The sequence below is a fragment of the Gopherus flavomarginatus genome, chromosome 12 (assembly GCF_025201925.1).
Source record: "Gopherus flavomarginatus isolate rGopFla2 chromosome 12, rGopFla2.mat.asm, whole genome shotgun sequence".
Taxonomy (NCBI): domain Eukaryota; kingdom Metazoa; phylum Chordata; order Testudines; family Testudinidae; genus Gopherus; species Gopherus flavomarginatus.
The window spans coordinates 37,845,222-37,857,949 of NC_066628.1; the positions used below are offsets into that span (position 1 = coordinate 37,845,222).

Sequence of the window (12,728 nt, forward strand, 5' to 3'; positions counted from 1 at the left end):
AGGCTTCTACCTGTGATACTCTTGCCCCACAAGAGACCCAGACTCAGCTTCCGGCGTGACTGCTTCCTCCCGGTCTTGGGCGGGAAGGACAATCTTTTTGGGGAGGCCCTCTTGCCACTTTCCCACAAACCACCCTGGAGGGGACTCAGCCCAGCAGTCCTGCCTGGGAGGGGAGATGCAGGCAGGGGGCTGTGGAAATGGGGAAAGGGAGCAGGCCTTTCAGAAGGGGACAGGGTGCTCTTTGACACAGGCACCAGAGAGCAGCCCTTAGGCTGCTGTCCCAGCAGGGCCCTGTCCAAGGGAGGGGTGGAGGTAGGAGCTGTAGGGAGAGGGGAACAGTTGAATGAGGGTGTCAGGAGACTGCTTGCTGGATGGGGCATGATCACCAGCCTGCCTGCATTGCTCCCTTACATGTCTGTTATTCCTCTGCAGTCAGAAATGCTGCTCCAGCACCAGTCCAACCCGTGTCTCATCAATAAGGCGAAGAAAACCCCCCTGGACCTGGCCTGTGAATTTGGCCGGCTTAAGGTAAAGGCCGCAGCCTGCCTGCAAACTGCGCAGAACCGCTCTGTTGCACCGTCCTGCCTGAGGCATTGTATTAGGGCCCATGTCTCTTCCCCTTCACAGTAACAATACTACAGGGAACTGGCCAATGCACCACTGCCCACCACTGGATGGGATCAGAATTCCTCGGTGCATGTCGTAGGCCCTGTGGTGCTAGCCACTGATGGAGGTTCTCCCTTAGCGTCATGTCTTGGGGCAGGAAAATCTGGGTTGTCTCCCTGCTGTGGCTGTGAAGCTCAGTGCTCTGTTCTTCGATAGCTCCTTCCACCCCAAGGGGTTTTACAAACAGCATGTCCTCCCCTGTGCTGAGGGAGGAGAGTATCATCAGCTCCGTTTTCCCCGTGGGTAAAACAGAGCTAACGAAGCTACAGAGAGGGGCCAGTGAGCAGAGCCTGGACAGAACCCGAGTCTGCAATGAGCCAGTGGCAGAGCCCGGATAGAACCTGACTCCTCTGCTCCCCAACCCCCATCTTTACTCTGCTCCCATTTAAGTCCAGGCTGGTGGCGACCAGACAGGCTGAACCTTCCTAATCTCCACAGGCGCTGAGGGGGCAGGCTCTGCACAGCTGTGTTTGCAGGCCTGAGATTCCAACCTGGCAGGGCTCGAGGGATTCCTGCCGCGGCTGCTCAGGACAGGTGCACAGGCTGCTCTGCATTGCTGGGGCGGGAAGGCTCCCCTCCCCCTGAGGGAGCTCAGCAAGCCTACAGAAATGCACCCGTGCCATTCGCTGCTGCAAGGGGGCCTGGCCAGTGCAGTCAGCCCAATGGAGCAGCCACGGACTGTTTTGCTCTCACCATGGGGGCTGCAGGAGGCCGTCTTCATTTCTGTAGTTATAAATAGTGCAGTAAAAACAACCCCGCTCTAGGCATCTGGGCTGCCCCAAGATACCAACAATTCCCCTTCTGTGGGCGTCTCTGGCGAGCCAGGCCAGTGCATGCCTGGGCCCCAGAATCCCTGGCCTTTGGGCCACTGTCTGAAAGGGGGTATCATGGGGAAAGCAATTCCTGTCTGTGATGACTGCTAGGGGCTTCCAGGGATAGCTGGGCTCTGCCCTTCTCTGATCCCTACCCACTGAGGCTCTCTAAGCACTGGCCATGCACATGGGGTTGGATCTGGGAGGGGCAGTCCAGGAAGTCCCTTCCTACCCTTTTGGAATGGGGCCACCGGAGCAATCCACCGGCTGCTGCAGGGCTCCTGGGGAGGGTGGCGGGGGACATGGTGTTCACGTGCTCTCCTTTCCATGCTCCCCATCATTCACCCATCTCTTGCCCACCGTAGGTTGCCCAGTTGCTGCTGAACAGCCACATGTGTGTTGCACTCCTGGAGGGTCAGTCCAAAGACACGAGTGACCCAAACTACACCACCCCCCTGCACCTGGCAGCCAAGAACGGGCACAAGGAGATAATCAGGTAACGCACAGCACTCCAGCCACTGGCCTCGCCCTCCCCCAGGCCTGCCTGCCGTGAGCGTCCTAATCTGCACAGGCTCGTAGCAGCACCAGACTCCCCTCCTGCCGCTCGACTCCCAGAGATCCCCACATGCTGCCCTTTGCTTGCCCTAGTCCTAGCCTTGGAGCTCTTTTTCCATGGGGCTTCGGGCCTTCTACTGCAGACCCCCGGCTACCTGGCTCCCCCTAGCCCTACCTCAGACCCTCTGTCCATCACTTGCTGCCTGGCTCCCCCCCAGCCGTGCCCCAACCCCCCTGTCCATCACTGGTCCCATTGGCTGCCTGGCTCCCCCCAGTCCTGCCCCAGACCCCCTGTCCATCACTGGCTGCCTGGCTCCCTCCAGCCCTGCCCCAGACCCCCCGTCCATCACTGGTCCCATTGGCTGCCTGGCCCCCCCAGCCCTACCCCAGACCCCCTGTCCATCACTGATCCCACTGGCTCCCTCCAGTTCTCACCCTATGCAGTTGGAATTGACATTTGGCTTTGGTATCCGGTGAACCCAAACCACCTCATGATCTTACCCTGGCTGAGACAGAGATTTACCCTGTCCCACCCCAAGCCCTGGCTCTGCCTGCCACCCAGCTGCCTTGCCTCACTGCCCACCCTGTCCTCCTGGCTCATAGTGCCCACTTGCTCCTTCTGAATCACCACGGCTTATTCCCCCCACCCCACCCCCAGGCAGCTGCTGAAAGCTGGGATTGAGATCAACAGGCAGACGAAGACAGGCACAGCCCTGCACGAGGCAGCGCTCTACGGCAAGACGGAGGTGGTCCGCCTGCTGCTGGAGGTGAGCTGCAGGCCCTTGCGGGGAGGAAGGGGAGCGGTCCCTCAGTCTGCAGCGATCCACTATAGAGCCAGCAGCTGGAGACCGGGGGAGAGAGACAGTGGCTCAGTGGGGGAGGAAAGGTGTGGCCCAAGGCTTGATACTGAGAGGCAGGGGAAGATGCAGCCTGTGGCCTGACTGCAGTGGCTGGTGGGGGGGAGAACTGGAACGAGATTAACAGGGCAAGAAACAGAACCTCCCTCCATCAGTGCAGCTTCTGGGACTCGTTCCTGTCCTGGCCCTGCTCCTACTTCCTCTTAGGCCCCCAATCTGCCAGTGATAGCTGGTGAGAAAAGATGGGGGCTCTTCTCCCCTAGGCCTCTGAATGCTGGGCCCCCTGCTCCCCTAGAAGGGGTCTGGGTCTGCTGCACAGGAGGTGCTGACCTGCCTGTAGGCTGCCTCCCCAGCAGCATTTCAAGTGTGAGGTGTGGCTGCCCAATGGCCCTGGCACTGATGGGGTCTCTGCTGGCTCCCCCACGGCAGGGTGGTGTAGACGTGAACATCCGAAACACCTACAACCAGACGGCCCTGGACATCGTGAACCAGTTCACCACCTCGCACGCCAGCAAGGACATCAAGCAACTGCTGAGAGGTGAGCTGGGTCTAAGCGTAACGCTGGTCTCTGTTCCACGTGCTCTGTAATCCCATGGGCAGGACCAGGAACCCTGCTGTAGGGAGCTGAATGCCCGGCTCTCACCTGGCATTGGTAGGGAGAAAGCCTTTCTATGGGGGCATGTGTGGCAACATCCCAGTCCTCCTCCAAACAGGCCCTCAACTAACGTGAGTGCTCAGGCGAGGGGCTTCAATACCTATATACCCAGGCACTGGGGTGCCGCTTTGGGGGTGCAGCAGGGACCGAGTTCCTGGCCGTGCTATTAATGTTCGTTCTCTCTCTCTCTCTCTCTCTCCCCCCCCCCCCCTTCTCTCTTCCTGTTCTCCTGCCCTGTCCCCACGCTTCTCCCATGCTCTTTCTTCCCCCTTTCCCTTCTCTTCAGAGGCATCAGGAATCCTGAAAGTCCGAGCTTTAAAGGATTTCTGGAACCTCCACGATCCGACCGCTCTCAACATCCGGGCAGGAGATATCATCACGGTGAGCAATCACCTGCAGCTGCGCAGAGACCATGGCTAATAAACACTGGAGTAGCTGGGAGCTCCCCCACAGCCAGGGACCTTGCACGTTCCCTACAGCACCTCCTGCTCGGTGTGGCTGGGAGCTCCCCCACAGCCAGGGACCCTGCGTGTTCCCTACAGCACCTCCTGCTGGGTGTGGCTGGGAGCTCCCCCACAGCCAGGGACCTTGCGTGTTCCCTACAGCACCTCCTGCTGGGCGTGGCTGGGAGCTCCCCCATGGCCAGGGACCCTGCGTGTTCCCTACAGCACCTCCTGCTGGGCGTGGCTGGGAGCTCCCCCACGGCCAGGGACCCTGCGTGTTCCCTACAGCACCTCCTGCTGGGCCTGGCTGGGAGCTCCCCCACGGCCAGGGACCCTGCGTGTTCCCTACAGCACCTCCTGCTGGGCCTGGCTGGGAGCTCCCCCACGGCCAGGGACCCTGCGTGTTCCCTACAGCACCTCCTGCTGGGTGTGGCTGGGAGCTCCCCCACGGCCAGGGACCCTGCGTGTTCCCTACAGCACCTCCTGCTGGGTGTGGCTGGGAGCTCCCTCACAGCCAGGGACCCTGCGTGTTCCCTACAGCACCTCCTGCTGGGTGTGGCTGGGAGCTCCCCCACAGCCAGGGACCCTGTGTGTTCCCTACAGCACCTCCTGCTGGGTGTGGCTGGGAGCTCCCCCACAGCCAGGGACCCTGCGTGTTCCCTACAGCACCTCCTGCTGGGTGTGGCTGGGAGCTCCCCCACAGCCAGGGACCCTGCGTGTTCCCTACAGCACCTCCTGCTGGGCCTGGCTGGGAGCTGCCCTCAGCCAGGTTTCCCGCAGTATGCCATGCCCTGGCTCCTGCTGGTGCTGGGACACCTGTAAGGAGTCTCTCGCTTGGGGGCCTAACGCTCTCATGCCCGGTGCCTCGCACAGGTCCTGGAGCAGCATTCCGACGGGCGCTGGAAGGGGCACATCCATGACACTCAGAAAGGCACCGATCGGGTCGGCTACTTCCCTCCCTCCATCGTTGAGGTCATCAGCAAGCGGACAGGTCAGTAACACGCACACCGCCCTGGCGTGCCTGGGGAGCTGGGAGGGATGTATCTCCCACCCTCACTACAACCTACCCGCTCCCTGGACCCAGCCCCCGCCCCAGCAGCCAGGGGGAAGTGGCAGCGGTGTGGCTCTCTGGCTGACAGCATCCCCTCTGGCCTGGAGGACTGGGGGCTGGTAGCACAGCAGAGGTGGACAGTGGCTGCAGATGGGCTCAGGTGAGCTGCTCCCAGCTAGGGACTAGACTTCAGATGCCCCTTTGTTTACAGGGGGAATAAATCTGGTGTCAGCACAGTTCCTGTGGAGGTTGGGTCCAAGTTCCTGCAGCAGCCCAAAACTCATCCTAGCACTGGGGCAGCAGAGCTTGCTGTGGGTCTGGATGGTGGAGCTAGGGGGGTCCCTAAGCATCAGGTCCGGGCTGAGGTGTGGCTGTGTGGGGAGCTCAGGACTGACAAGCTGGGGTGCAGGGGCAGGGAGGAGTTAGCAGAGCCGGGTATCCTGGGGCCCAGGCCTGGCCTAATCATTAATATCTGTTCCTAGTGCACTGAGACAGGAATGATGGAGCCAGGCCCCGTTCGCAGGGCCAGGGAAACTCTCTGGTACAGTCCTGGCTCTGTCCCAGGTTTGCCAGCTGCACGCTCACCTACATGAGCCCTTCCTCTGCAGGGCCTCCCCAGAGGCACAGTGCTGGAGGTATTTCCGGACCCTGCTATGACTGATGCTACCCTCTCCCCTTCCACACACTCTGCTCTTACATGAGTGTTTTGTCTTTAAATGCAGGCATGACTCTTCCCCGCATGGTGCCTGCACACCAGCGTCAGGGCATTGCTGCCCCTCCCGGCGGGCTGCAGCCACTCCCAGGTGATGCTCTGCAGCAGGCACCCTACGGCCACCTCACCTTAACCACGATGGCCCTGGGGCCTGAGGACTCAGGTCGGGGTCACTGCTGGGCAGGGCTGGACAGGGGCTAGTGTCAGGGAGCCCTTCCCATGACCATCCCGCCCAAGAGATGGAGAAAATCCCCTTCTGACTCCAAGCGGGAGATTAGAGCAAAGCAGCAGCCTCAGGGAAACCACAGCTCAGGGCACTGTAGAGGTCATTGACCCATAGATACCCCACATCCAGCCACATACCTGCCATAGCTGCACCCCCCTTCCAGCCCTTTCTCTAGAAACGGGATTGTCCTGTGGCGCTAAGGGTGAAGCTGAGTGATTCTTGTGGAGGTTGGGCCCTGTGCCAGTGGCAGGCAGCAGAGTCTGGACAGTGCGCCTCTGCCGAAGCATGTGGGTCTCTGCACAGGGAACGCCATGCCCTGTGCAGGTGCCAGTTCTCTTCCTCTGGTCCCACAGCATCTTCTCGCTGCAGCTTAGTCTAGGCCCGGCCCCAGTGCCAAGGGGATACGGCGATTGGGAGGTGCCAGCCCCAGGGCATCAGGCTTCTTCTCCAGCACTCAGTTACATGGGCCCCAATGCCTCTTCTCTCTCCATAACAGCAGGAGACAGGAACAGTGTGGGGAGTGAAGGCAGCATTGGCAGCATTCGCAGTGCCGGCAGCGGGCAGAGCACTGAGGGCACCAACGGGCAGGGCACCAGTATCCTCATCGAGAACGCCACGGTAGGAGGGCAGATACAGAGTGCCCGCTGCTGTGTGTCCAGGGAGCAGGGCAAGTCTCATGGGAGGTTTAAGGTCCAAGGGGGACTGAGTCCACCAGAACCAGGGCTACCCTCAACTCCGCTCTTGGCTTTCTGAGCCTTGATTGCCTTGAGCTGCCCCTTGCAGTCCCATGGGTTCATACTGACTCAGGCCCCTACTGTAGTCCACACCTGCCCATTCACCTTTTAACCCACCCTCTCCACCAGTGACTTGGACATCCCAACCCAGTTTTTCTGAGCCGACGGCTTGGTGGTGGTAGCAGCATACTGGGCGTCGGGGAATGTCTCTATATTGCACATTCTTGTGTCTGAACTGGCGAGACCCTTGCAAGGCCAGACTTGCTAAAACGACCCAGATGGAGAGGAGCCTTCGGAAACGCAGCCCTGCTCCACGGATGCACAGGGTTTGAGACCATCTCTGACCCCACCACTGGGACGCAGCCAGGGGCAGTTACTGCAGTGAGGGGTGTGCACATTACAAACCCATCTGCAGCCATCACTGTGCCAGGCATACAGAGCCAAGTGAGCTCAGGGAGGATCTCCCTCAGACAGGAATAGTAGAGCCTTTATCCTCTAGTTGTAGCCCCCAAAGAGGCTCCTGGGCACAACTGACTGCATAGATTCCCAGGGCCGTGTTCTCCTGTTGCAGGATACACAGACCTCCTGTCAAGAACAAGGCCCCGGGGCAGGGCTCTTACCACAGGCTGTGCAAGGCAGTCCCAGTGCTGTCACGCCTGTGCCATCCCTAACTCTCTGCTGCTGTGTGAGAATTGCTCAGGGGCTGACCCAATACACCCAGTGTGAAGTCTCAAGTCCAGACCCACCATATCAGACCCTTCTGATTGTCTCTTCTCTCTTATGAAGCCACTTCCCCCTGGTGGTGAGGACCTACAACAGCACCTCTTAGGATCAAATAGCCAGAATGGGCAGCTGAACTCCATGCCAGGTAAGCAAAGAGATTGCAGGATGAAACACGGGCGGTGTCTTGGAGTAAGTCAAAGCCACCTTTTGTCCCCCACTGCCCTTAGAGCTCCGTGCCGGCGTACCAGGCTCATCACCCCCAACAGACACACTCAGGCCTTTCTTGGCAAGACAAAGCCTGAGCATGTCCCACTACCACAGGGCCTACACCTTGCCCTGTTGCTGCAGGGGATGGTGCTGTGTTGACACTGGAGGGTGCCGGCAGCTCGTTCTAGACTGTTTTTCCTTTTACAGTAAAAGGGAGGGGAAGGGTCTGGTCTATGGTTTAAGTACAGGAGCAGGGATCAGGCTATCTGAGTTCTATTCCCAGCTCTACCCTAATCTTGCTGTAAGACCATAAGTCACATGTCTTCTATGAGCTTCCCCCTCAATAAAATGTGAGAGAGATTTGCCTTTCTGCCTCCCAGGGTGTAAGGATAGTGCCGTGACGCCCTCCCCCTAGTGAGATGGCTACAGAAGTGCTGTTATCCGTCTCCACTGAGTCACTGTTTGCATTTGGTATTTTCTGTCCTTCGACAGAAAATGCAGGGGGCTGGGGAGAGCTCAGGAGGCCTTGCTGAATGGCCCCTTGCTGCTGGTCCATGGCCCACTTCCTCTCCAGTAGTGGGGGATGGGAGGGAATACTTTCCCTGCTCTGCTCCCAGCCTGCTCAGGGATGGTATCAGCTGCAAAAGACAAATTGTGTTTTGAGATCAGACAAACTAGTCTGCTGTGCTCACTCCAGGCTGCTGCCAGGGCGTGGGGTCAGAGGTGGGTGAAGGCTCCAGCTCTCTGACATGCTTTGGAGGAGCTGGAAGCAGAGAGGGCTTTGAAGGGGGGATAAGACATCATGCTGCAGCACATGGCTGGCAAGCAGGACATCTGGGTCTGTGCTCTGCCGCTGGCTCACTGGGTGACCTTGTTAACATCCCTGCCTTCCTCAGTGCTGAGCATCCTGCCCCAGCAGAGGGTTAATGAGTTGTGGAGCAAGGTGCTCTGAACTAGTCACAGTACAGGGCAAAATGTTCAGCTCCTCACAGTCTCTGCAATGGGGTCTCATCCTCTGGCCCATTCCAGTAACTACCCCCCACCCCCTCTCTACTCAGGAACCCTTGGGCGCCACAACCTGGCCAACTGTAACGCCGGCAACAGGATCTTCTCTCACCAATACCTCCGCCCTGAACAGCTCCTGGAGGGAAAGGTACCTGGGCTCCTGAGAAGGGCTTCAATGCTACAGATTGGGGTGACTGTTTTAGGGCAGGGGTACAGGCCTGGCCAATCCATGGGTTCACATTTTAAGCAGCTGCTACCTTTGACTTATTGGCATGGGGGCAGCTATGGTGAAATGGCCACCTCTCACCTGAGCCCCACCCTTCCTCCCCAGGCACAGGTAGCAGCAGGGGCTGAACAACACGGGGAAGCATGGGGGCAGAGAAGTAGGTCTGGTACAATCCAGCTCTTTCAGGATGCTCTTGCCCTATTCCTTTTATTCCAGCCAGTTTGACAGTACAGGGGTGGGAGTCAATGACCAATGTCCCTGTCCCAAGGGGCCATGCTGCATTGCACAGAGCAGGCTGGACCGTTTCTGCCCCTCTCCGGCCCATGCAGCCACCGTCATGGGCTGTTCTGTGTCGGCTTCCCTCTCCAGGATGCAGAAGCCATTTACAACTGGTTGAGTGAGTTCCAGCTGGAGTTCTACACGGCCAACTTCCTCAATGCCGGCTATGATGTCCCCACCATCAGCCGCATGACCCCAGAGGTAAGGTTTGGCGGGTTCAGGGACTACTGGTGAGAGCCTGGCCACAAAGAATAGGGCAGTGCCAGGGTCCAAAGGCAGGGCCCAGTCCCTGCTGCTCACCTTTTCCAGTGACTGGCACCACACCGTAAACTCGGGCTGGTGGAGGGTCCCAGCCACTCCCTATTTCTAGAGCATCCATTGCTCTGGTACAAGCACTAACCAGTGAGCATCTCCAAGGTCTTCCCTACCCACTGCAGTGGGAGCTGCTGACTCCTAGCACTACATCAGCTAACTTTTCAGCATCCCCATTAATGAAGGGCAATTGCTGTGTTTGTTTTAGGACCTAACAGCCATTGGGGTGACTAAGCCGGGGCACAGAAAGAAAATCTCCACAGAGATTGGACAGCTCAGCATTGCAGAGTGGCTGCCCAATTACATTCCTGTGAGTATTGTGGGCATGTCTTGTCCTTTGCACCAGCACTATGGGTGCCCTGAGTGTTTTCAGCCAGATGCTGGGCTCAGTGCCCTGTGAGACTGTGCACTTTTCCTTGGGGTTGGGGCTGGCACAGGTTCCCACTGTGTGTTAATGAGGCAGCAGGCCCAAGTGCAAGTTTTAATGAGAGTCCACAGTGGGTCATACAGTGAGCCACAGAGGGACGAGAGAAGAAACGGCAGAGCCATCCACTGCTGGGGTGCTAATGAAATTGTCCCTGTTGCTGTTCTCTGTAGGCCGACCTGATGGAGTGGCTGAGTGCCATTGGGCTGCCCCAGTACCATAAGAAACTGGTGAGCAACGGCTATGACTCCATCAGCATCGTAACAGACCTGACGTGGGAGGACCTGCAGGAGATTGGCATCAACAAGCTGGGTGAGTTGCTGGGAGATGCTCAGTAGCCATGAGGGTGGAAAGCAGCTAAATGTGTCAGTCAGGCATAGAATGATGGAGCCTCTGCCCTCTGTGATGCTGGCTAAAATCCAGCCCATACCATGGTAACTGCAAGGTCTGAAGTCATCATGTGTGCAAAGGTCTCAATGTAATAGCTAGTGCTCAAGGGTCCACAGCATTAAAACCACAATTGTCCTTCCAGTGGGCCACGGAAACTGAACTCCTCTTTCACTCCTGTGCCATCTGCAGGCCACCAGAAGAAGATCATGCTGGCTGTCAAGAAGCTGACAGACATCCGCAAGAACCTGAACCAATCCGAAACCAGTCCGGCAAGACGCAAAATCCCTGGGGCCCTGGACATAGTCACTATTGAGGCTGTTGAGAATGGAGAGTCCCAGTCTCCACACACGCCCAAGATGATAACCTTCCAGGACAGCGAGCTGAGCTATGAGCTCCAAACAGCCATGTCCAACAGCTGCCAGGAAACGCTGCCCATGAAGAACACTCAGGGGATGTCACGGAGTCAGGAGAGCATTGGCGTGCGCTCCAGGGGGTCAGGGCACTCTCAGGACAACATGTTGTCCAGGACCATCCTCTCCAGCCATTCCCAGGAGAGCCTGGGCAGCGGCAGCAGCAGCAGCAGCAGCGGGCACTCTTCCACACAGCCCCGGCAGAAGGAGAACGCTAGCAGTCTGCCAGGGAGACCTAACCAAGATAATTACGGGAAGGTTATTACCCAGCTGACCACCCAAGAGGGACTGAATGGCTACTCCAATGGGTGTGGGGGAAGCCCTCTGAAAGAGAGGAACCTCCCTGAAGGGACCGATCAGTACCAGCGCCCCGTGGCTCAGAAAGGCAGTGTTCCACTGTTACAGCCATCTAACTCTCTACCAGCAGCAACCCCCTGCACCCCACCCCAGGCGCCCAATAAGGGCACAGCACCCTATGTCTTCATGTATCCTCATATCTCCTTGAAATCCCCCAGTGTTCCTGAGCAGCCCAAGAACCCAGCACACCTGTACCCCCAGTTCTCCTCTTCCCAGAGAAGCAATCTCCAGTCATCAGCTCAGAAAGCTTTCTCCTATCTCCATTCCCACTGCAGTGGCACGGAATCACCATACGTGTCTCCAAAGCCTGGTGCCACCCTGGACTCCTGGCAGGCTGGAGAACAGCAAAATGGAGACACCTTCAAGTACAAGAAGCGCTCTCACAGCCTGAACCGCTACGCTCTGTCGGATGGCGAGCATGAGAAGGAGGAGGTACCCACTAGCACCCTGGGCTCCTACGCAACCCTCACCCGGCGCCCGGGACGGAGCCAAGTGCCACGCACCTATCTGCAGTCAGACACCAAAGTCGTTCGCAGCCAGTCCTTTGCCATCCGGGCAAAGAGGAAAGGGCCTCCACCCCCTCCGCCCAAGCGCCTGAGCTCTGTCTCCAGTGCCCAGGCTGTGGAGGCAGAGGGGGAGCAGGGTATGGAATCGGAGAGAAGGCCGACTGTTGCCCAAGAGTCGGTGGATGTGGCTCCCTCACCATGGCTGGGCACCAGCGATGCAGGCAGCAGCCAAACAGTGAAGAGCAAGGCTGCAATGCTCGAGGTGTCCACCGTAGGTGGGAGTCCACCAAAGCCCCCAACTCCAGATCACGAGCTAGTTTCTAGAGCAGGCTCAGATGGTCAGCCCTGTGGAGCCATGGTCTCTGAAGGCTCCTGCAGCACAAGGCTCTCAGATAATGAGACACACGCCTTTGAGAGCAACAGGCCCCGCCGACGCACGTTTAGCGAACCCACCGTCGCCACGATGGAGGCCTTGCAATGCAGCCTGGAGGATGTCCAGTCTGACACAGAGGAGGAGCTGAGACCTGGCCCAGAGGACTGTGAGATCTCGTCATCGTCCTCTCAGAATAGCTCCAGTGAGTGCATTCCATTTGCAGAAGAAGGCAACTTAACCATCAAACAGCGGCCAAAGCCTCCTGGGCACCACAAGGCAGAAGCTACCAGCCTGGACTCTGAGTCCAGCCCTCCGACAGCTGCCAGCTTAGGGTCTTCCTGCTCTTCTGCTGGAAAGGAGTTGAGAGGAACCACAGTGAAAGAGTTGGAAGTGCTGGAATTCAACCTCACCGAGTCTGACACAGTGAAGCGGAGGCCCAGGTACAAGGAGAGGGAGCCACTTCAGACTCTGCTAAAAGCATTCAGCTTGGCTGGCCAGAGCCAGGCTCTTGCGAGTCCGCCCCCACAATATGCACAGGCCCAAGCTGTAAGCATCATGGGCCCAGCGCCAGAGCCCGGGGGAAATGGAGACGTTTTTGATGACGACAGTGTGGAATTCAGAATTGCTGAGATTGAGAAGAGCATCCTGTCTCTGGAGAAGGGGATCAAGAAGTCTCCACTTCCTCTGAAATCAGCCAGCCCTGGGGAGCTGCATGGGGGTGCTGTCCTCCTGAGGACCTCCACTGTAGGGCCAGGTACATGCGACATATCATTTGTGTTCAGAGTGAACTAAAAGCTCCTCCTCG

The 12,728-nt window shown here is 58.3% G+C and overlaps 1 protein-coding gene across 6 annotated transcripts in view; it reads left to right on the forward strand.

The window, feature by feature from the left end:
* The window catches only part of CASKIN2 (CASK interacting protein 2), a 90,465-nt gene that overhangs the window by 76,241 nt on the left and 1,496 nt on the right, over window positions 1–12,728 (forward strand). For 2 of the 6 annotated variants that reach the window (XM_050920584.1, XM_050920583.1), the window contains exons 6-19: window positions 433–528; window positions 1,844–1,974; window positions 2,692–2,800; window positions 3,320–3,428; window positions 3,832–3,926; window positions 4,862–4,979; window positions 5,762–5,914; window positions 6,474–6,595; window positions 7,498–7,579; window positions 8,700–8,794; window positions 9,242–9,352; window positions 9,672–9,773; window positions 10,061–10,199; window positions 10,467–12,677. In XM_050920584.1, the coding sequence (XP_050776541.1) occupies window positions 433–528; window positions 1,844–1,974; window positions 2,692–2,800; window positions 3,320–3,428; window positions 3,832–3,926; window positions 4,862–4,979; window positions 5,762–5,914; window positions 6,474–6,595; window positions 7,498–7,579; window positions 8,700–8,794; window positions 9,242–9,352; window positions 9,672–9,773; window positions 10,061–10,199; window positions 10,467–12,677 (3,673 nt within the window). The remainder of the gene's footprint in view (window positions 1–432; window positions 529–1,843; window positions 1,975–2,691; window positions 2,801–3,319; window positions 3,429–3,831; window positions 3,927–4,861; window positions 4,980–5,761; window positions 5,915–6,473; window positions 6,596–7,497; window positions 7,580–8,699; window positions 8,795–9,241; window positions 9,353–9,671; window positions 9,774–10,060; window positions 10,200–10,466; window positions 12,678–12,728) is intronic. The other 4 variants (XM_050920585.1, XM_050920587.1, XM_050920588.1 and 1 more) reach the window with 4 other exon arrangements.